Source organism: Anas acuta, chromosome 8, assembly GCF_963932015.1.
Source record: "Anas acuta chromosome 8, bAnaAcu1.1, whole genome shotgun sequence".
Lineage (NCBI taxonomy): Eukaryota > Metazoa > Chordata > Aves > Anseriformes > Anatidae > Anas > Anas acuta.
In genome coordinates, this window is record NC_088986.1 from 21,057,795 (window position 1) to 21,080,786 (window position 22,992).

At 52.9% G+C, this 22,992-nt stretch overlaps 1 protein-coding gene and 1 long non-coding RNA gene across 6 annotated transcripts; one reads left to right on the forward strand and one right to left on the reverse strand.

Moving 5' to 3' along the window:
• Nucleotides 1–153: 153 nt before the first annotated feature.
• LOC137860366 (ADAMTS-like protein 2) lies at nucleotides 154–20,225 on the reverse strand. 5 transcript variants are annotated; one of them, XM_068690543.1, is made up of 18 exons: nucleotides 19,940–20,218; nucleotides 13,721–13,858; nucleotides 11,971–12,046; nucleotides 11,363–11,465; nucleotides 10,269–10,414; nucleotides 9,439–9,562; nucleotides 8,089–8,169; nucleotides 7,797–7,972; nucleotides 7,105–7,540; nucleotides 6,203–6,623; nucleotides 5,602–5,708; nucleotides 4,914–5,040; nucleotides 4,349–4,562; nucleotides 3,931–4,086; nucleotides 3,371–3,541; nucleotides 1,593–1,769; nucleotides 824–968; nucleotides 154–699 (listed from the first exon to the last, which is right to left on the reverse strand). In XM_068690543.1, the coding sequence occupies exons 1-18, from the start codon at nucleotides 20,122–20,124 to the stop codon at nucleotides 581–583; spliced, it is 3,102 nt and encodes a 1,033-aa protein (XP_068546644.1). In that variant the 5' UTR covers nucleotides 20,125–20,218; the 3' UTR covers nucleotides 154–580. The 5 variants fall into 5 exon arrangements, with proteins under 5 accessions (XP_068546644.1, XP_068546643.1, XP_068546645.1 ...); XM_068690542.1 differs by having other exon boundaries at nucleotides 4,914–5,043; nucleotides 19,940–20,217; XM_068690544.1 differs by having other exon boundaries at nucleotides 4,914–5,043; nucleotides 13,721–13,863; nucleotides 19,940–20,186.
• LOC137860367 (uncharacterized) lies at nucleotides 4,463–11,406 on the forward strand. Its single transcript, XR_011098862.1, has 2 exons — nucleotides 4,463–4,603; nucleotides 10,261–11,406. It is a non-coding gene; the product is annotated as an uncharacterized lncRNA (long non-coding RNA).
• Nucleotides 20,226–22,992: the final 2,767 nt, after the last annotated feature.

The following is a 22,992-nucleotide window of genomic DNA, read 5'->3' on the forward strand; positions in this document are numbered from 1 at the left end:
GAAATACAAAACAGGAGTGATTGCTGTTCTTTGGTCAAGAGTCCTGGTGCAAGGATTTTTCCACCCCACCTTACCTGCTCCTGCTCTTGTCCCTCTCATGTCCCTCTTCCTCCCTTGCCTGGACCTAGGTACATGCACCCCCAAAAACACAGGTTTACGGTTTAGCTCTTTATTGTGACACAGAATTTTTGGGCTGTGATTTGGAAATAACCCTTGTAGTAGAAAAATCAGCAGGGCAGGGCAGAGCGACTGCTGCTGTGGTCTGTGCCCTGCTGTGGGCTGGCCTCTGCGCCCCACCACCTCCACCTGGAGCTCTTCAGAGATGACTGACAGCAGGAACAGGCTTTCCCAACTCACTTCTCAGTAGCTTTCTAGGAACCGACGGTTTGTTTTGAATAAAAACCTCTTGGTGGAGAGGGAATGGTGATGACTAAGTCCTAGGAGTCCTTCCTTGCTGAGCAGGCTCGTCTACAGGGACTGGCTCCATAGCCAAGCCAAGTGGTGTGGCTTCAAGTGGTAAAGTCTGGCTCAAGGGGGGTCTTGCCCCTGAATTTGGAAGGGAACTACAGGCTGGTAGTAGTCAGGGTGACTTGAGCCGACACGACCGGCAGCAAGCCTTCCTGTAGTACCAGTGAGAGCACAGCTTCACCTTCAGCACCAGCACGCAGTTGGCCGTCGCTTTGTCTTCACAGTCTTCTTCTGGGGAGCAGAAGCATCCACAGAAAGGGTTACAAAGGGAGATGTGCTTCCCCCAGCTGAGAGCTGGGGGGAGTAAAGGGCTCCCAGGGCTCCTCTCCCTCCCTCCCTGCCCTCCCAGCCTCACCTGGTGCCTCTGTGGGGCATGGCTGGAGCTGGCACGTCTGCCTGGCTTCTGGCTTGGAAGCGGGGTCGCAGCCCTGAGCCAACGCTTCCCCCTGGTAGCACTTCACCTCGCGCAGCCGCACACCAGCACCGCATGTCTTGCTGCACTGTGGAGATCGAGGGAAGGGATCATGAGAGGCAGGTTTTTATTTTCCTGTGGGTGCCGAGTTCTTTCTTCCAGCAAGGCCTCCCTTTGGAGACTATTCTTGAGGAGACTTGGGTCAGATCCCACACTGATCTCAGATTTAGCTCCCCTTTGGTTGCTGGAGGAGAGCCCCTGGAAGCTGGGGCAGGGCGAGGGAGGAGTTGGCTTTCTGCTTTTTAACGCAGCTCAGAGTTGCTTTTGCTTTGAACGCTGATGCTATGATTGACGATGGACAAAATGGCTGCTGTGAGTCAGCCACAGCTTTGCCTACCCCCACTCCCTAAATGCTCACTAGTGAAAATCAAGGGAAGGACAGAACACTGACTCCTGGCAGAGGAGACGTGGCTGTAATGCCTGCAGTGCAGTGCGTGCTCTTGCCTGAGGCCATAATCCACATGCTCTCCAGCTCCTGTGTGCCAGCCTCTCCCTCTGCTGCCTGGTCTGCTAACAGAGAGCTCACAGTCCTGTCCAGTCCTACCAGAGCCCTCGGCAGATCAGGCTGCTAGAAATCCTCAGCGCAGGTTGTACGCCATCAACCAGGGTTATGAGGCCTCATCTCCCCCTTCCCCACCTCCCTGAGCCCTACCTGTGACCAGGAGGTAGTGAACCACGTTGAACACGGCCTCTTGAAACAGGCAGCGTGTTCCTCAGGCTTCTGGGAGGCTTCACAGCGCTTCTCAGGGTACTCCCTGTACACCCCATTCTCCAAGCCTGCGCACAAGACGACCCTGGTCTTCATCCCTCGCCCACAGCTGGCATCACACTGGGGAAGAAAACAAAACAAATGATGCTCCTCGGCTGTGCAGCTCCAGGTAAGATGGCATCCTGCTCAGAAGCAAAGTGTGCTTAAAGTGTGCTAACACCAGTCTAAAGGGGGCAGTCACAGGAGCAACGGCTGCCTGCAAGGGAGCTGAATTTCTTGGGGAGCAGGGACAGGAGCTGGTTATTTGTGCACAATCCATCCGGGGGGGATGCTGAACTGAAGCTCGGCTGGCCTGAGAGCAGCTACCACAAGGGACCTGGAAGAGTCAAGGTAAGACTACAAAAGGCTGTTTCTGACTTAATTTATGTACCTCTATGTCCTCAAAGACCGTGTAGCATATTTGTGCAGCAACCTGTGTCTTGGAACACTGACAAGCAGTGCGTGGGCCAAAGGAATCAAACTGGTGCGCTACAGGAGACCTGCACGGACAAGTACCCGAGCTCAGCCCACAGCCATGCAGGCACAGGTGGCAGGGCTCAGCTTCTCAGGGCAACACCAAGAGAAGCAGGATCTGATTCTAGTTCTGCTCCGCTCCCTGATGCCCACAGCAGCAGTTGCCAGCTTGAGATTTCACTGCTTTGTGCCTGTCTTCACCATGCCGGGGCCAGCACAGCTGGCTTGCATCCCTCCTGAGTCATCCTGTGCTGAGAGAACACAGCAAAGACACTGGCGCAGGCAAAGGTGGGGAGCCCAGCTGGCCTTTCAGGGTTCAGGTGAGTTTAGTCACCAGGGCATAACTGAAAAGTTGTACCACAGCATTGTATGTGACCCACACTATGGGCCAGAGCTGGAAAGGTTGACAAAACTGCCACAGGTCCCCAGGTTTAACCAGTTTCTGCTCATTAACCAGTGCTGGAGGGACACAGCTGAATGCAGTCAACAGCTAGGAAGGCTACAAAAAGGAGAACAGAGGCTTAGCTATGGTTGGAGGGGAGGGAGAGCTTGGTTGTTTTTCTGACCTTCTTCCTTAATGCTCTGTGAATCCCTGTTTTTCTCAAGACTTTACAAGGTCAAACCCCACAAGTGAGTCAATGTGTGCCTTCTGGATGTTCTGGGATTTGGACCAGCTTGTCATGGGAAGCCCAGAGCCCCTTGACCAACAGAGAGGGAGTAGGCTGGTGAGAATGACGGCTGGATAGAATGAGGCACCTGGGCCACGTTCACTTGACTGAGTCCTGAGGCAAGTAAGCGTTCTTGGGCTGGATGTGACTTCCAGGGCAGGGACTCGGGCTGTGGTCCAGGCTTACCTCTGGCTATTATTAATCAGAGAACCACGTGTTTTTTTTCTGGGGCTTTCTTTTTAGTGGTGGGACCAAGGTCTTGTGGAGGGGAGCGCAGATTCTGGACAGAGCTCTGCTGAGGTGCCTGCAACTGCCAGCTGGGAGCCAGAGGTGGGAGAGGAGGAGGATTTCCTTAGGACATTGCTGCCCTCCGATGGAGCTCCCTGGGAAGGCAGCAAGTGCCACAAACCTTGAGGTGTGGGGGGGGCAAGTTGGGGCATTGCTACTTCCCTCTTTGTGGAAGGAGCCGTGCCAAGGGTACAGATCTACCAAGGGAGCCAAGCACCCACCAGCTCCTGTGGGATGTGGGGTGGGCTTTACCTGGTCCCACTCCTGCTCCACCCAGTGCGCGGGGCAGTTCTTGTCTCCACACGGGTGGACAGCCAGGGGCTTGGCGGCCGGGTCACACTGCGTGTCGGAGATCACCTTGCCCTCCAGGTTGCGACACGCGACAAAGCGACTCATGCGTCCCTCACCACAGGCACCTGAGCACTTGGAGGAACAGAGGGCATTTAGTTACAGCAGGAAGGTTGAGGGGCCACGGTCTGCGGTGTGCTGGGGGCCTTGAGCCTGGAGCCTAGGCTTGCATTTGAGGCTGTGTGGCACTCGACCCCGTGGGTCTTTAGAGGTATATCTGGTCGGGGGGGTTCATTCTTCAGGTGCCAGGAGGATCCCAAATTATTAAAGAGGTCCCTTAAAATTAATCAGTGATTATCTGCATTTTTGCAGCATGGAGAGGCAAAAATGCAGATTATCACCGATTCTCTAGCCTCTGCCAAACAAAAGCCAACAGACCAGCAGTGTGACTGCCTGTCTGCCCTCTCCTGCCAGCCCTGTACCCCCAGCACTGGGGGAGGGAGCAGCAGCCCCTCTGGACTCACCGGGCCCCAGTCGGAAGCGGTCCAGCGGCGGTCGCAGGGGGGTCCTGAGCACGCCTTCTCGCTGCTGGGCTTGCGGGACTCGTCGCAGAGGGGTGCCTCCACCGAGCAGCGCACCTCCCGCTTCATCGTCCCCTGGGTGCCGCACCGGGCTGAACACTGCAACAACACAGAGCCAGCCCCTGGGCTCAGAAGCAGAGCACAAGAGGGACAAGCAGAGGTGTTTTCCTCCTGCTGCACTAGTGGAATGGGGCAGAACCCCAGCAGGGGAAGAGAAAAAGGGGGTAAAGGCAGTACTTGCTTCCCCAGGGCATAGTCGGGCAGCGCTTCCTCAGCACGTAGCAGAGGGAAGCGCCCAACTTTTGTCATTTTCCTCCAGGCCCCAGCCCATCCTCGGATGCAAAGCCCCCCTGCCGCCTACCTCAGACCACTCGGAGAGCTCCCACTGAGGCCCACAGGCCTTGTTCTTGCAGGCTTTCCTCTCCATGGGCCTGGCCAGCCCGGCTGACTCACAGAGGTCATCATAAACGGAGCTGTCGAAGCCTGGAGCCAGCATCTTCCAGCAGCGCACGGTGCGGTACTGGTAGCCCTCGCCGCAGGTCCTGGAGCATTCGCTCCACCGGCTGGTCTCCCACCTCCACGAGCACCGGGAGAGAAAGCACAAAGGAAAACCCAGGTAAGGGGACCAAGGGACAGAGGGTGGCTGGGGAGTGCGTGTGTTCCTGGGACTCCCTGACCCAGTCACTGCTGTTGTGAACCTGCTGATCACGTAGATGGTGATGTTAAGGGGGGCTGGTCTTGAAAGACAGCCTTGTGCTTAGCAGGTAATTTAGACACAACAAATTCCTTCCCTTTTTTTCCCACATGAGGGTATGTGGGTTTAGCTATTTAAGCACAACTTCCAGCCCCGAAATGGCTGCCGAGCCAGAAATAATCCTCACTAAGATGTGTGGTAGCCACGGATAGCTGATGTTGTTCCCACTCACCTAGGCTGGCAGTCCCTGCCTGTGCAAAATTCGTGAGTAGGTTCTGGCCGGGTTAGGGCATCACAGTATGTTTCATCTACTTCCACTCCATCGTACCGGACACACATCGCGTAGGAGGCGCTGATACCTGCTGGACAATTAAGATCCTCTCTTGGTCAGGCTCTACCAGATGCAAAAGCCTCCCTCAACTATGATTAAATTATTAAAGAGCCTCTGAAACTCTACCTGCAATTTTAAAAATACCAGTGTTTTCTCTAACAGCAGCCAAAAAGGATCTCCCTTGCATGATCAGTCGCCTAGGAAAGGCTTGAACTGATAAAAGGTTCCAAACAAATATCAGCCAGATGCTCTGGATGGCTCTGTTTCTCTCCCCAGACTCCTCTGAGGGCTGTCATCCTAACCTCCCATCCTGGGAAGGAAAACTGACGCCAAAACTCATCCTACAAAGTACGGAAATTCACGATTGCACCACTGATTACAAGAGTCAATCACTTCGAGATGCCACTCTAAGACCAATGGCATTGCAATAATATCCTGGTTTTCCACCAAAATGCATCTGCCCTCTCTAGATACCATAAAAACAGGGAACCAAATGGCAAAGAAACTGGGGGCTGGTTGTATGGATTCCAATTAAAGGAAGTTACCAGGATGAACCTGTCTTGAAAATAAGGATCAAGTCTTCACCTACCTGAAGTGCACGTGGAGCTGCAGGGGGCATAGGCTGAGACCTTCCAGCGATACATGTCAGCCAAGCTGATGTCGTCGTGGCCCACGGGGCTCACATTAAACTCATTGCTGCAAAGAGAGGAGGAGGTGGCATGAGATAAAGATGAAAATTGCTGCAAACATTAAATGTATTAAATTTCCTCCTTACTTTCTTTGAAAACGGGATGAAACCCATTGTTCCTGCTCTCCACCACCATCTCCCCCCACCTTGGACAAGATGCCCCAATGACAAGCAGAGAGTGCAAAGCCTTGATCCACCTCCTGTATTCGACTAGCAAGGCTGTGAATAGCCAAAGCCCTGCAGGTCCTTCAGAACCTATTTAAATGGATCCCTCTGAGGCAGGAGGACACAAAATAGGTTCTGGAAGCTCTGTGTCACACCAGGAGCTACACCAATCAGTCTTTGGAGGACACACCATTGCTCAAGGACCTCCAAGAGCTGCCATGGAGAGACACTGGAGAAGGGGGACGTCAAGGACAGCAGTGAGACTATCAGAGGATCGGTTCAACCCTCCCTCCCCAGCTAACCACGCTCCTGTTTTGCCCAGGAAACCAAGTGCCACCTTTCAGCGCCAGGGGCTTGCAGAGGCTCTGCCTGGCTGATGTCCGTGGTTGTGCTGGCACCTAGCAGAGGGCTCTCCACAGATGCCATCACGCTGTAGTTGCTTGCTTCCCCCTGACTCCCAGCATATGCCTCCACCTTCAAGTCCTCCACTGAGTTCTTACGGGACGGTGCTTTGTGGAGGCCCTGCGGCCACCGGGCAGCCGTCTGGGTCCATAGTCCTGCTGTGGAGTTCCTCTGGGCCAGCCTGGCTGCCAGGTGCTGCAGCTCCCTACAGAAGGCGGTGTGGTGCAGGTCTCGGTGACACAGCCGCCTGAAGAGACGAAGCCTGGAGGACACTGCGCGGCTGTTCTCCGAGAGCTCGGATCTCCTCGTGCTGTAGGGTACAGCTGTGCTGATGGAAATCTGATTGAATCTGAGGGCTGGAAGAGAAACAGGGGGATGCTTTCACTGTCTTGTATGACTTAGACTTCAGCACGTGGTTTAGGTGTCCAGTAAGGGGAAAAAAGCATGAAGTATTTGGCCTTAAAATCATAAGGTGCCAGCATGGCACCTTAACTGCCCTGACCTGCCTCACGTGGGATCCCCACGCACTCTCTACCCATGGCCCAGGAGCTCCATTTAAGTTCAGGTCTGGCCTCACCTATGTTGTATGTGAGTTTTGCTCTTAGTTCTGTTCCTGAATTGTTTGGCTTTCCCAGATCAACTTCAGCTTTACTCACCTTCCCTTAAGGAGCAACCAGCCCTTACTGCTCCCTGACAGTGTCCACCCCTGTTATTAACCATCCTTCTCTTCTGGCAACCCCAATGGGAAAGCCACTCTAGATTTCAAGTAAGCCAATGTGGAACGTCCACTATCAATGAATGCAGACTTGTGAGAGAAAGAAAAATAAAGCAACCAACCCAATTCTGTTTCTCCACCGATTGCTGCTGCTTCGTCCTCCTCTTCCTCTCCTGCTGTGTTTGCATGGTAGACCTGTCTTATCTGGAAGTCATATTTCTCCTTTTCTTCACCTTGTTCCCAGACCCAGCCCCGAGGCTGACTGGTGGAGTTGGTCTGGAAGAAGTGCGGATGACTGAAGCCTAAATCTTCATGCCTTTCTCTTAAGGCTGTCTTAAGCTGTTCGCTGGTGTCATCTGGTGGCAGGGAGAGCCATGTGGCATTGGAGTCCTTGGCAGCTCTGGAGTTGGCTGGAGCAGGATAGTTCTGGCTGGTCTCTAGCAGGTGATGATAGTGAGGTCTGTCTACAGCAGGGGCTGCAGTTCGGAGAGGTGGTGGTGTCCGTGGTACAGTGTAGTCGTAAGTTATATGTGGCATTTTGCCATTGAAGTTATAGTACTGGGGGAAACAGGGAAGAAAACAAAACTTGTTTTATTTTAAGGGCATGTATTTCACAGAGATCTCTTCTAACCGCAGCTACTTTGTGACAGATGATAAGAGAAGATAGCATCCTTGGAAACCTGCAAGACAGTACCTGGCTTCCTCAGCCCCAGGCAATTGGTTTGGGAACAAGGTGAATATTCCATTTGTCTGGGGAGGCTCACAATTTTGGGACAGGCAAGACAGGAAGGCCTAAAACTAGCTCTTCACTTACCATGGCATTCAGAGACTGGTTAGTGGGCCCTTGAGCTATGATATACTCCAGCCCATCTGAGTTCAGGCTCGAGGGCCGCCGGTACTTGAAGATCGTGCCAGCCACCCTGAAGTTCTGGGGGTTGTCAATGGCAGAGTTGCCGTTGAAAAAGAAATGCCCAGATTCATCAGCAAGTGCTTCAAAGAAGAGACAAAAGAGACAAATATGATATTCTATGCAGAGCACTGAAACTGCATTGGCAATAAGGAGAGCTGAACTGGCACATCCACATCCCTGTGGATCCTCTGCTTACCCAGGATGTTTTCTGTCTTCCTGCGCTCAATGATGAGGATGTCAGTGGCACCGGCAGGGATGTTGGTGATGAACACATAACCTGAGGAGCAGGAACAGAACGGAGGTGAGGAAACCCTGAGGACGAAATAAAAAGGCGTACATAGGCAAAGAAGTTTGTGGGATAAGTGTGCAAGTAGGAGGGCAGAACTACCCCTAGCAGGTTGTTTAAGGACATAAACACATCATGCCAGGCTGTGAGCTCCAATCCTAGCTCCCCTATGAAATCCCTTTACAGATGGCCATTACAGGTCTCTAAGGCTCAGTTTGACTACAGCTGGGTTTGTTAAAAAGGAATTGTGCAAGTATAACTGTGTGGCTTTAGGTGCGTCAATGAATGTGCTCTCAAGTTTTCTGGCAAGAGCACAGAAAAAGCTTACTAGTGACTAACGCTAATGCTGAAGGGAGGAGGGAGAAGACTGGAGGTCCCCTCAGCTCCTGACTCAACAGAATTTGTCTCAAGAGGAGCTTAAAGATTGACCTTTAAATGGAGAGGAAGTGAGAAGGCTCTTAAAGTTGTGTGGGTTTGCCAGCTTGTCTTTCCTAATAGAAATTCATTGTTTTCTTCCTGCCCTGTAAGATTTTATGAGAGCTGGAACAGAATGCCAAGACTGTTTGTGTACTGCTAGAGAGGTCGGCACCATTACCCCAACCTGGAAAGGAGCCCGAGTGCTTCTCTGGTCTAGCATCTGTGGAGAATGAGGTAGACTAGTGGAACTACAGCCATGTGAAATGATGTTCTAAAACATCCTCAAACCATAGTTAATTACTAATGAGTATACCACAGTCTATTTCTTCTGTGAGTGGAGGAATGAGCCATGAGGTGAAAGGAGATGAACCGTTAATCTCAGCCCCGTTTCAGAGGGACTGTCCCACAGCTGTGACAACCATAGGGCTGGGGAAAGCTGGAGACTAAGTGCAGGCTGAAACAAATGCCGTGACCATCATCACAGGAACCTAAGCTTCCAGTGAACACCTAGCACAAATAAAGAAGATTCATTGACCTCTTCACATCGCCTGAGGTGGGGGAGCTGCCAAAATCAATACGAACAAATAGATCCCCAGCTGCTTCCTCCAGTAAAGAGGTAAAGGGAAAACTTGCCAGGCTAATATACAGCACATCAAAACCTATCTCCTCTGATTAAGCTAACAGGATAAAACAAAGGCATTTAAGCAGAGGTGGCGACACTCTTCAGCTCTTTCCACCAAGCAGCTGGGAAACTCCTACCCGCATTCAAGCCAGTCACCCTTCATGCCAGTTGGTGGTAAGGAGTAGCAGGTGAAGTCTCTGGACTGTGGTAGCAGGGAGTACCTATCTGTGAGATTGCCTTTCGGAAGCTGCCCGAGACACGGTGGCAAGTGCTGCCGTCCCCTCCACACACCCTGCATCTGTCCATCGTCCGGGGCGAATACAGGCTCCCATCGCACCCCACTGGCTGCAAAGAATAAAACAAGAAAGGGTTTCCTGGGGGCAGGGTCTTTTCAAGGAAACGCTACCACATTATTTAGGTGAGGTTCTGGGTGTGGGTGTAGGGTAGCTTGGAGCAGGGTGGTTAATGAATGAATCTGGCAGATATCTGCCAGATATCTGGAGATATTCACTGGTGCAAGCTGTGACCATTTGCATTGTGCCCCTGAAGCTGGGGTAGGGTTGTGTGTGTGTGTAGGTGACTGGAGTAAGATTTGGGTAAGCTGTTTCAGTTCATTCTGTAGCTGTCTTTAAGCCAATCCTTTGCGCTGTACTAGTGACATTCAGCATCACTCTGCAGGAGATGCTGCATCAAAGGCAGGCCTACTTGAGGTTTTAAGACACCTCAGCGTAACACTACACACACCCATTCTTCATCCTTGCTGCATGCAGGATAAATCAAATATAAGATTTTTTTTTTCAACTTGGATGACTATGAAAGCATAGTCACTTCAATTCTAGTCCTCTCTGTACTGGGAGGAAAGTTCTGTTACTCAGTGGGAATGTGAATCTAATGTCTTTTGTGCTCTGGTCTAGTCCGTAGGCATTCAAAAGGGAGCGTAATTATTCCTGCCAGGCCTTGGTTTCACTTCCCTGCTGGGGCCCTTGGCCTTGGAGGTTTCACCATGCATTTATACTCTCCATTTCTGTGTTATTTCCTTCCAGAGCCTCACCTCACACTTCCCATTGATGCAGACTCCTTGATGGGTCCTGTCCTTGCAGGAGGTACCATCCTGTGCTCGGGCCATCAGCTGTCTCTCTCCGCTCCGAGTGGTGCACTGGAGGTCGCAGGGCTTGTTGGAGATGCTGGTGTAGTCATCTGAAGGGACAGAGGCAGAGCAAGGTGATCAGAGATGGGCAGTGAAGAAGGGGACTCTCCTCTTATCCATGCTGCTGGTTTGACATCACCTTTGATGTTCTTGCTTCTTGAGATGAGACCCCAAGGCTACAGATGTTTCGGCAGTAAAGGGGCTGTGGCATGAGGCTGCAGATGGGGACCAGGCCTGGCAGAAGTGCTTCTCGATGGCAAAACCACTTCCTTGCCATACCCTCTCCCCTTTACAGTGCCATCCCTTGTGCCAGACAGGGGAATCTGCCTCAGCAGATCCCAGGCCACACATAAATACACAAGAGCAAAAAAGACCTGTAAGAGAGGCACCAACTGTACCAACCGTGGCCAGCTACACCCCTTCCAGCTGATAACTGGAGCAAGAGGTACAGATATTCTACGTTCCCTTGGCAGCTAATGGAAAGAGAAAAACAGGCAGGTCCAGAAAGACAGTCGTGTCTCAGAGGAGCTGATTCTGGGCCTCAAGGGCCATCTGGCAAGCCACGTGAAGCAATTTATCTCCTCTGCACAGGAAACGGATGGACATCCTGTTCAGAATAACCCACCACCAGCCCAGTGGGAAGCACACTGGGCAAAAGAGGCAGCCAAAATGGAAGAAGGCACGCAGGGATTGAACAGCCGCTCTGCCAGGATGACTGCTGAGACACCTCAGAGGAGCCTGTGTCCTGTCTGCCCGCCAGCACTTGCTGACGTATTTTCCAAAACAGGAGCAATGTGGTGAGAGAGAAGGCCTGGCTGGGCAGAGAGGTTCTGTGAAGAAACAGGGAATGATTTCTCCAAAGGAGGTAGCAGAGGAAAGTACTTCCAGACCAATGAGGAGCATCCATCCCTTGCCCCCTACGTCCTTCTCCTGTGTCTGAGGAGATCCTGTAGGTGTTTTCTCACCCTGATCCTTTGTGTGAAGCTGTGAAAACCCACCTGGATAGAGGGGCATCCAGTGGTAGTAGCGCTTCCCAAAGGCTTTGGCATTGAAACTGGAGCACTGCTGTTGTTTGAAGCTTGCTGTGTTGGCTGGGCAGGGCTATGGAGGGAATAAATGTGATCAAAAGCTCCCTATGTCGCAGCCATGGTTGTGACAGCTGCTTGTCCCTGCTGCATCCTTGGAGGATGAAAATGCCCAGTCCACCCTGGAAGGAATCAGTGATGGACTCTGAGGTGCTATAATACAGGCAGAAGGGCCAGGCTTCCATTGCCTCAGACAGCTGCATTTAACAGTACTGCAAAATTTACTTACAGCAAAGGGAAAAGCATACTGGAAAAACGTCTTCCTTCCCCCCACCCCACAACAAATATATCTATAATCTCATCTAACCTATCTATATCCTTTTCCCCCACTTTTCAGTCCCAGAGAGTAGAGCCCATCTCCCCTGTTGTTTTTTTTTTTGAGGCACGATGCCCCAGGAGTGGCCCATGCCTCTGACAGACCAGTCGCACCCTGACTGCTGGTGCTCTTGAAGCTCCAAGTGCGGACCCCTGCATCCCACATCCCCCAGTAAGAACCAGTCAGTGCTGGAAGTGGTTCTCACCTGCTGCTGGCACAGTTGGTAGTGTTTGGCTTGGCCAACACACATGGTGCTGTTTGTTCCCTGGGGCATCTGGAGCCTGCAAAGCAGAATGAAAATGCAGAAATGAGCTGGAGGTCCATGAAACTCTAAGAAATTGAAGATAACTGAGAAGTCAGGCCTGACTTAACAAGGAGAAGCCAGGCTAGTGTTTTATCAGAGCAAAGCTTTCTGTATCTATGCCAGCCACTGTCTCTGAAATGCATTTTCAGTGTTTTTAGGTGGAATGCAATTTTAGGCTACTCTCTTTTTGGGGCAGTTTGAGTAGAACAGGGAGCAAGTGAAGTATTGGCACTGCTGTGCCCCTTCACCTCTGAGCTCCCATAGGGTTGATCTGACAGAAGGACAATAGACCAATAGATCCACCACTCCCATGATCTGAAGTGAGCAGGGGGATTGATTTCAGAATTCACTGAGCAGTAGGCAAAGAGATGGCACCTCCCATGGGGAATGGACACCCTAAAAGATTAACAGGAGAGGTTTGGCACAGGTAACGGACAAAAAAACATGAGTTTTTCAGCAGTTGATGCTTTAGCTCTGGCCAGTAACATCTGTCCAAGTTCCTGATGTGCAAATGCTGAAAAAATTCTTGAAAGCTGGGAAGGTGTGGGGAGAAAGGCTAGGACTGCAGAGTAAGGCACTGTGCTCTGGGTGAAGATCAGCAGCAGACAATGGGAACTTAGGGTGCACAGTAGCCATACTCAGGCTGGACTGTCTAGCTCTACTGCAGCTATCCCTGCAGAGCTATGCTTTATGTGGTGTAGGCAAAGCTTAAATTTGCACCACAAAATTTAATGCCTTGCCTTTCAGCTGAAGCAGGGGCAGTCCAGAGACTCAGGCAAAAATTGTTTCATGGGGCACAGCTGGCTCACAAGCCGCTTTGCTTAGCGCTGCAGCACCTTTTGGCTGGGTTTTGTGTCAAGCAGAGGCAGAGACATTGGCAAGCCTCATCAGTGAGGAGGCCGCATCCAGATGGACGGCACCTCAGCACATCTGGACCCTCCCGATGTTGCCAACCAGCCCACATGAAAGAAGTTTCCTTTTGCAGGAGGCAGAGCAGGTGGGGGGCCCTTGTCTGAGCTTCCTGCACTCCCGAGTGCATTCACGCAGAAGGGAAAGGGGCCGGGCAGCCCCTGCAGCTTGCTGTGCTGCAGGATGCTGGCTCTCGTTAACAGCTCGGGAGAAGCAGGTTAGTGAGGTGCCCGAGGAGGAGGGCTTGGTGGCAAGGTGACCCACAGGGGACAGCTGGAGCTCCCCATAAACCTCGTTCAATCAGTGCCAGGGCTGTAGCAGCTGCAGGGGACAAATGGAGATGCTGTCAGGTGACAGCCAGATAAATGACAGGGGGAACAAAATCTTGCCAGCTCTGCAGGGAGTGAAAAGGGGAAATTGCTGAGGCATGGCTGAGCTGGCTGCTGCCAGCCGAGTCCCCAGAAGGTGTCTGGGAATAAGGGCCAAAATCCTACGCACGGGAACTGGCTACGAGTCAGGGTTAGGTTGCTCAGAGCAGCCGTGGAGAAGCAGGGTTTGTGAAGGACAGAGGAGGAGGAATAAAGCTGGTCTCCAGCCCACAACCCTGTCATCTTCAAGTCTCCCACAGCCTGCTGGCTGCCCACCTGCCTTCCTTTCTGAGGCCCCAGAGCCCAAAACGTGGGTCGGGGCACCCCTGTGTCCCTTGAGGGCTGGCCAAGGGGTGCGGTGGGGACAGACGTACCTCTGTCGCAGGCAGTGCCTCTCCCGGGACATCACGCCTCCCCCGCAGGACCGCGAGCAGGTGGACCAGGAGCTCCACTCTCCCCACCACTTGGTGACTTCTTCATCCCAGGGGCCAGCTCCATCAGCTGCCTCACTACTGTCCTGACAGAAACAGAGGATGGTTAGCGGGGGAACCCGGCGGCCCGCCGCCTCGGCCCGAGGGAGGCCTGACAGAGGCAGCACCCATGGGATGCCTCTGGGACCGGTGCGATGTGGAGAAGGGCCCTCAGGTGGGACATGTGGTGATAATCCCAGCTGCAGCCTGAGCCAAGGCCTGGCTCTGAGGCGGATATGCCAGCAGATCGCAGCCCCAGCTGGCTCCGACGAGTGGTCAGGAGAGAGGAGAAAGGCTGAGGGGGGCTGGGGGAGGCATCTGTCCTCTGCTGGAGCTGCACCACAACGAATAAACTCCCCTTTGTGCACAAGTCGGCTCGGGTCCAAGCTCCTCACCCTGCAACCCTCACGAAAGTCATTTTCAAGAGTGCTTCGGAAGCAGAGCCCCTTGCAGTTGCAGCCATCCCATCTCACCACTGCGTTGCTGACCTCTCGCCACCCACCCCACAATGTGCTCCCCAGAGGGCTCTCCCCGACCCAGCATGCCTCGACGGGGCTGATCCTTTAAATTTGGCAAACCTAAGCTCTTCTGGCCCCAACAAGGTCATTGCAGCAGGCTGCTGTTGGCTCTGCCTCTGTAACTCCCAGCAGGTAAGTGACTCTTTCTTTTAGCAAGATTTTTTTCCTTGCACTGTTCTCCCGTTCTGTGTCTGATGGCCTAAAAGCTCCTTGGGACTTTTGCAAACTAGCACATACAAGAACGAATTTGCTGTTTGCTGAAATACAGCTGTGAATGCTGTTAAATGCAGCCATGAGTCTACCACAGGGCAGTGATTGGAAGTGATTTACCCAGCAGAAAATGCTCACGGTTTATCGGCGTTAGCAGAAGAAAATGAATAATTTGTGCATGTGTAAGATCTGTTATGTTTAAGTAAAGGCATGGAGAAGCAGTATCAGTGCTACTCTTAGCAAAATGTGCAGGCTTGTGGCTGCAGCTGATAGTCCTGTCGAGAACTGTTCTGCAGAAGGATAATTGATGGATGTGAAAGAAAACTCAGCAGAGTTTGCTCCTTGCTGAATGTGCTCTGTTCACTACTTTGGTTGACTGCCTCTTGGCTTGACGCTCTTTATTGGTGTAATAAAACCAAAGTGTTCTTCATCTTGTAGTGTAATTCCTGCCCGAGAATTTGCTGTTTCTACAGCATCTGCCAACAGAACATCCACTGGGCAGAGGAGATGCAGCTGTTTTTGTGCAAATGTTTTTAAGTTGTAACTTAGTATGTTTGAAGTGCGTGCAGTGCCTCTTCTTGGCGATCATACAGCAGCCAGAGCACGCTGGAAACAACCTGCTCTGCTGCATGAAACAGCACCACGTTACCTGATGCTTTACTCTTTGATGATTACAACAGCTAACTGTGAAAACAATACAACAAAATTCTTCGATGTACTTGGATGTCCTGGCTGGATTTGAGCTGTCTGACTGAGAGCAAGAGCTGTGGCGAGCAGCAGAGTTGCTCAAGAGAAGGATTAAATTTGAAATTAAATTTAAAAGAAAGAAGCATGTTTTCAAAAGGACCGTTTTCTCTTCTGCCAAATGCTCATTTCAACCTGTGTCCTATGAGAATTTTTGTCTGAGTGCATATGATCAGACCACAAATGGAAATGCTGACGGTGTAGCCTCCAGAGCTACCCAGGAAAGAAATTAAAGATCTCTTGCTGTAAGGTATTTTCAGTTCAAGTCTTTCCCTGACCCCTCCTACACTCTTCTGTGATAAGCATCTCAAGGCCTGTGGAGGAAGAGCTCTTCGCAATTGCAGGGAAGGAGAAGAACGGTGATTTATCTGTGTCTGTGTGGGGAGCTCAGTGCAAAGCAGCTTCTCCTGTAGCTGGGGTATTAATCAGAGCTGGCGTCTTTCCACGTGACTGAGTAGCTACAGAGCACTACGGGGCGCGAGCACTGCCCTGGGGGAAGGCATGTGGACCAGAAGCTGCAGGATTGACACAGTTTTTCCCAAAGTGGCAATAAAAATCGGTGTATTTGTAACCTACAAGATAGTCCTGCTCCACAGATCTTACAGTCCGTATAGGTGAGACAGTACAGAGGGGAAATGAGCAAAGAGAAGCGAAATGCCCTGTTCTACTGACCTACCCTGCTATGAAAGAGATGTTGTGTGTTTGGAGTAAATGATCCACAGGCCCCGCTGCTCTCAAAAGCAAGACAAGCCACAGCTGCCTGCTGGATCCTCCTCGGGTCAGTGCCCTGCTTTCAGCTCGCTGGTGCTCACCTCCTCCTACCCACCTCCATCGCGGGCATGCCTTGGGCACAGGCTCTTGCCGCAGCTCAAGCAGTGACAGCAGATTTGGAATAAAATGTGTTCCTCTCTATCTGCAAGCCCCTTTGCACTCCCTGTTCCTGCTTCCTCCCCTCGCTGGAGGAATCAATCCCACATTAAGTAGATTGATTTGGCTCTCAGGTTTTCCATGACCAAGCTCCCTTGCCGGTCCTTGCTCAGGAGCATTTATTTCCTCATGCAAGCAAGGACAATGCTGAGCTGTCGCCTCAGCCAGTGAGACTTACGGCATGACAGCATCCGAGTCCTAGGCCTGGAGATGTGGAGGGCAGACTCAGGTACTTAGAGCTGGGGCAGCTGGTTCCAATCTGTGCTGAATTTACTCTCTTGTCAGAAATAAATCTGCATTAACCATGACACACAAACGGCTCTTGTTTTCAATTAGAGATACTTGCGTTTTCCAAATTTCCAGATAACAAATTAAGGGCTGTGGGATAGACTCCAGATTAGATAAGCTCCTAGCTTTAGTTTCCCAAGCCCCTGAGTAAATCCCACACTCCGTGGAAAAAGAAAAGTCAGACGGGCTTTAAAACAACTCTTTTGCACTGCCCTGGTTGTGGGAGATGCTAAAGCTGCTCTAACTTGTGCTGTGCTGCAGAACCACACACAGAGCAGGCTAGAAATGCTGGAGCAGGAGGCAGGCGTAGGTCCAGTGTTTGCAAGGCTGGTTCTGCCTGGGCTTGGATGGGGGCTCTGCCCAAAGCAGGGAAGAGGATCAGGTACAATTCCTTAGGTGCTGCGAAATGTTAGGGCTAGAAATTACCACCAGTAGCTAAGACAGACCATGCTCCAGCTCAGCCAGGTGCTCTCCGCAAGAATTTCCCTCGAGGCACTTGTGGCTTGGCACAAGGTGGTCACACAGCTGCAGCTCTTCCTCTCTGAGGCTAACCACGCTGTTTCCATGCCTCACCGGACAGAGGCCGCGCAAACACACAGGTGAAGGTTGCCCTCCTGTCCCCTTGCTGTGGGGGACCAGAGCTTTAAAACCCGACCTGCTGTAATCTAAGGAGCAAGGCGTGTAGGACAGCCTGCGTGGACTGGTGCAGGGGGGCACCAGGAGCACTCTGCAGTGAATTATGCACACAAACCTTGTTCTAGCCCTCCTGCCCAGAGTGAAAAGATAAAGCAGGGTGGGGAACTCTTCCAGGGTAGAACATCTGCCTCCAGATTTACCAATATCAATGATGGAAACATCGGTCGCTAAGCCAGCACCACTGAAAGCTTTTTCTGTCTACCCAAAGAGTCAGCAGCTGTTTCCCTTCTCCCCCCCATCGACACCAAACAAAGGCTGCCACAAACAAAATGCTGCAGCCCAGCACAGGAGGGCGAGCCCAGGCTGACATCCTATCAGTTTTCCAGGCAGTCTTTCTGAAGAGCAGAAAGGGACAAAATAAATCCTCTAATGATTCTCTGCCATGCGTCAGATCAGCTCTGAACTACAATGGGTTTCCCAGAAGCCTGGGAATAATGGCAATGACTGTGTCACTGGCTTAGTCTCCCATATTGAATCTCGGGATTCATTAGTCTGTGTCTTGGGGAAAAAAAGGCTTTCTAGGAAGAGAGACAACAAACATCCCTGTTCAGCTCGCCTTAATAGAGGAGCTCGCAGGGGTACGCCCTCTGTTGCAGCCTGACATGCCTTCGGGCCCTGACCACCACTGAAGGGCACAAGTAGCTGTTGTAAGCTCAGCCCTGTCAGAGCTTCTAAGACAACAAGAAACAGCAGCTGGAAATGAACTAAATTCCGAACAGACCTTTCCCGAGGTCATTAACCGCATGTCCTCTACCAGAAATTTCCAGGATCCTGTACCTAAGGGCTTCTCTCTACAGCAAACTGTGCTACTTACTGAAATACTAAGTAGCTTCAGATGTCCTAATGCCTGGAACGGCCGCCAGATTATTATCTTACACTCCTGGAAATGAATGGCCATGCTCAGCCCCCCTGGTCTGGGTTCCCTGTGTTGTGCTCTGATCAAAGCTGTGGCAATAAACTCTGCCGCAAGCCCTGAAAAAAAAAACAATAGGGTTTGCAATTGTGCCCTGATGTTTTACCCCCAAAAATGGTGTTTGTGTAAAGCTATTTCTTATTCTGTCATTGTCTTAGCCTATTTGTATAGAGCTGATAGTTTGTATGAGAGATTCATTGTCGGACACAGATACAAAACCAGATTTTGCTTAGAAATATTTTAACATGATACCACAGAAGGAATTTCCCATGATGGGAAAGTACCCAGGGGTAAAAAGAGACCTACAGAATAATTTCTATGGGAGTAGGAAGAAGACCAATCTGGGGAAAAACGCTAAACTTGCGAAAGATGTGATATTGCAGCAGATAAGTAACAGAAATCTGGACATATAATGAGGCACAGATGAGAAGCAAATTAGAAAGCTGGTAAACAGAAGCCAGCAAAGAACTATGAAGTACTGTTTATAATCCTGCCATGAAAGAAAGTTCACAGGCATGTCATTACAAAATACTTGATCCAAGTTGGTTAGGTCCTTCCCTTCAAGTAGGAGAACACGCTTATTTTGGGACGAGCTAGTAGAACGGCTGGAAATCTCTGAAGGGAAAGAAGGGAGCAATGTGGGGTGTGCAGGAGAGGTATCTCTACCACCAGTTTTTTCAGAGGCATTGAATACACTGAGCCGAGACAGCTCCACACAGGGAGGAATTTGCTTATCTAGGGATGGAGGCTTTCTATCGCATTCCCTGTATAACCCTGCTGTAGAAAACCAGAGAGCAAAAGCAATTGCAGGTTAATCCCTTAATGACCGCTGTGTGCGCGGCCTGGCACGGCAGATAGCGATCGGAGGGCATGCAGCAATACCACCAGCCATTCCTGCAGCGTGCAATCCTTCATCTCCACGGGGCCACCCAGAGCCACGGAGTCCTGGGTGCCCCCACGGGGGTCTGTGGCAGCAGGACCCCAAGCTTGGCTTGTGTACGCAGTCACCGATCTGAGCGGGACTCCTCCACGCCTAGATGAAGGATTTCACAGCTGCTCAGCTTGACCCGGCTTGCTCTGCCTGAAGTTTCTGTCTACAGAGCCCTATAGTTTGGGGGTAAGCAGAGCAGGCAGTGAACGCACAGGGGAAGTGAGACACCGCCTGAGCTTAAAACAAGGATAAGCCCAGCTCAGGAGACGCTGCTGCACAAAGCTGGGTGTAAAGCTGCAGTGCCTATCGCTGTGCGTTAGACAGCTCTTCTGAGACTGCTTCACCTCACCGTGGCTTTGTCTGGGGAAGGAAAAAAACCACTCCAAGCCCTGTTTCTTTCTGCTAGCAGCGCAGGATCCCTCGTGCACAGAGGGACCTGGCCGGGAAGCTCGCACGTGGAGCCCCAGGGTGTGCGGTCACCCCTGCAAGCGGGGGGCTCGGCCAGCGCCCTGTGAAGGCTGGTCTGGCCACAGGGGAAGGAAGGGGAAGAGGAAGGGGGTTAGGGGAAAGGGGTAAGGAGAAAGGGGTAAGGGGAAAGGTCTCGCTGCGGGCTCTCAGTGCTGCTCTGACACCAGGGACAAGGGGAGCACCAGGCTCCGGCTCCCGCACATGCACCTCAGGGGATCAAGGTGCCCCCACGGGGGTCTCAAAGCACAGACCCCCCCTTTTTTCCATCCCCCCCCGGCTGTCACCTCCCCGCCCGGCACCCAGGCGAGCGGCGAGGCCCCGCAGCCCCCCGGGGACCCCCCTCTCGCCCCGCCGGCCTTTTGTGTTGGCGGAGGAGGCTGAGGGGAAGGGCGAGGGGCGAGCAGGGGGGAGGCTCCGCCGCCGCTTACCTTAGCGCCGAGGGGGGCGGCGGCGCTGAGGAGGAGGAGGAGGAGGAAGAGGAGGAGGAGGAGGAAGAGGAGGCGGCGGGGAGCGGCGGCCATGCCGCGCTGCTGCTGCTGCTGCCGCGGAGGAGGCGGCGCGGTGGCGGCCCACCAGCGGCCGTGGCAGGAGCCGCCGGGGCGCGGGCCGGCATGGCTGAGGGGCTTAATGACTTTACAACCTGCCGGGCGGCCGGCAGCGGCCCGCAGCCGCCGGGGGAGGGAGGGATGAAGGGGGGGAGACGGCGCTCGGAGCCGCCGGGGGCGGGGAGCGGGGCACGGCGGGGCCGGGCAGCCCCGGGGCTCAGCCCCAGCCCCGTCCCGCCCCGCCGCCGGCCTCCTGAGGGGAAGGCGCCGGGGGAAGGTGGAGGGGGGCGGCCCCGGCCAGGGGCTGCTTTTTGGTGTTTTATTCTGAAAAGCTGGGGGAGATGCTGCTCGCTAGGCGATCGCCTGGCTTTGGGCTTCGCTGTTTCAGCGGGAGGGAGAGCTGCGGGGTGTATATGGCAAACGGAGCGGGTCGTGGTTCATGGGAGGACACGAGGCTCGCCGCCTCGCTCGCTGCTTTTTCCCCTCCAGCTCCCTGTCAGCAGTGACAGGACGAGCCCGCCGCATCCTGCTTGCACTGCACGAGGCCCTGGAGGAAGCAGTGAAGCCCCCATAAGCGACCTGGGGCATCCCAGACTAAAGGACTCTGTTGATCCCAGTCTTCCAGGCACTGCTCTTGGGCTGATGTGCTGAGCTAGTCAACTGTGCGAGTTCAAAAAGGAAGGAAACGGCTTAAAAAGCTTCCTGGCACCTTCCCCACTCCCTGCTGGATCCCCCTGCAGTGGGAAGGTGATGCGAGGCCTCCACACCTCTCCCCCACCCAGGGCTTCGGCCTCTCGGTAGGGGAGAGGAAGGATGGAGGGGTGGCAGCAGGGGGGAGCAACGCGGGGCTCCTGATCAAAGCCGTCTGCCAGCAGGCGGGGGGCAAAGGGAGGAGGAGGGCAACCCGCTACTGACCCATCCCACAGAAAACAAGGGAGAGGAGTTGTGAAATAATGTAGTTTCTCTGTGAGCTGCCTTCCGCTAAAGCTTGAGTCGATTCTTGGGTTTTGTGCCCTGCTGCAGGCCTGTGTAATGCTCCTCGTGAGGCAGCTCCTGCCCTGAAGATAAGCAGAGCCCTTTGGAGGTGCAGAGGTGGGGGGAGAGGCTGGGGGTAAGAAGGAAAGGGAGGCCAGCTCCAGCTGCATGAGCTTGCTGGGTGCTGTGCTGCTCTCACACAAGCTGTGCTGTGGCTGATCTTCAGCCCCTCACCACCAGCTGCTGAGCTGCGGCCCCAGGAAGGGCAGGAGGCAGCAGCGGGCTGTTGAGTAACATATGGTGCAGAGAGGATTTGGGGAGGGGGGATTGCATGTGAGGCACTACCAGAGCATGACAGGGCAAATCCAGGTGAACTGCAGTGCTCTCCCCTGCAGGGCCCCTCAGTGCCTGGCCTGACCTTTCTCACTAGTCCTGCTCTCACCCAGACATGCATCTCCTGAGCCTCTTCTGGTCACAGGAGTGAGGCAAATGTAATGTGTAATGCAGCTAGATGGAGTTAAAAGGCTGCTTGCTGTTTTAGGTCCTGAGTTTTAAGCAGTGTGGTTGTTTTCTTAATGTTTGTGGAAGATTTTGAATACTCTCAGTCAATGTGGAAGCAGGGGTGTGGAATCTAAAGGTTCCCCCACGGTCCTGGGACCCTCCAGATAACTATTGTAGGGAAGGATTTGATGATGCCATTAAACAGATTAATACATTGAAATGCTTGCCAATAAAACCATCACTAGCTACCAAAACCAACGTCTGATTGCGTGTTTGTAACCCTCCTCTACTGATTTTTTTTCGTACTGTCTTATTTAGTCTGTAAAGTTGCCACTTGGTGACTGTGCTGACTGGTTCTGCTGTGAGCTGTATTACGTGCAGCCCCGCTACGTGTGAGCAGCCTGATCTCTGCACGTGCAGCAGCCCTTTCTGGTTTTACATTCCCTACGTGACAGCCCTGCCACGAGTGGCTTTTCCCCATATTTCGTTGTAGGTGCCAGACATGTTCAGATGCGTAGGCTGCTTGCAGGGGACTGATTTGCCCTCATCCCTTGCCTTCTGGGAGTTGCCTAGGATTTCAGCCTTATGTTCATTAATTATAGAAGCTGAGTGTTTAGACGAATGCATGCAAGACTTCAGCCTGGAGTGTAAAGGTCTTTGGACACCCCTTTGTTTCTGTGTGTGTTTTCTTCCCTGCCCTCAGACATTCGTGTCCCATTGACCAGGCAGCTGGAGGGAGCCTGGCTTTGACAGCAGTCTTTCCTGCTTTTCTGCAACATCCTGATGTGCAGGATGTTGTGCTGGGTTTGTGGGCTGTCCCACTGGCCACACGGTTCCAGCAATTTGCCTGGCTGTACCTGTTGTTTGACCCAGCACAGATGCACCTTTCTGGCCCCCAAGCAGGGCTTTGTTCTTCCTTTGAGAAGGAACCTGTGTGGCCCAAGGTTCCTCTCCGCAGACAAGCTCTGACTATGGAAATGCGGGGAGTCCTTCCTTCTGCAGCTCCAGGAGTTCATCCCCTTCAGCACAAAGAAAAGAGTGGCTTCATTCAACTTAATCTGAAAACATGGAAGAGGCAGAGGGCAAAACGTCCTAAAATTTTCTTGGAGGCAGCTGGGTGGTCCTGGGCTGCTGGGGCAGAGGAAGGAGCAGGCCTCCAAGGAGGGGAGGCTGTTTCCACCTCCCATTTTGAAGCATGCTGCTGCCTGTGCTTTGGCCCTGAGGATTATCAGCTCTCGAGTGCCCTCGCCAGGGATCTGCAGAGCCCTCTCCTCAGAGCAAGATGCTAACGGCAGGGAGAGGCCAGCGAGGGGCTCCTCGGTGCTTTGCCCCTTCCCTGTGCTGGGAGCACTGGGACAGCCGAAGTCGCTGCCCATCGCCCCTCATCCTGCCTTCTTCCAGCTTCGGTCTGTGCTGGTGCAGAGGGGTGAAAAGAGATGTGGCAGGGCATGCCTGTCTCA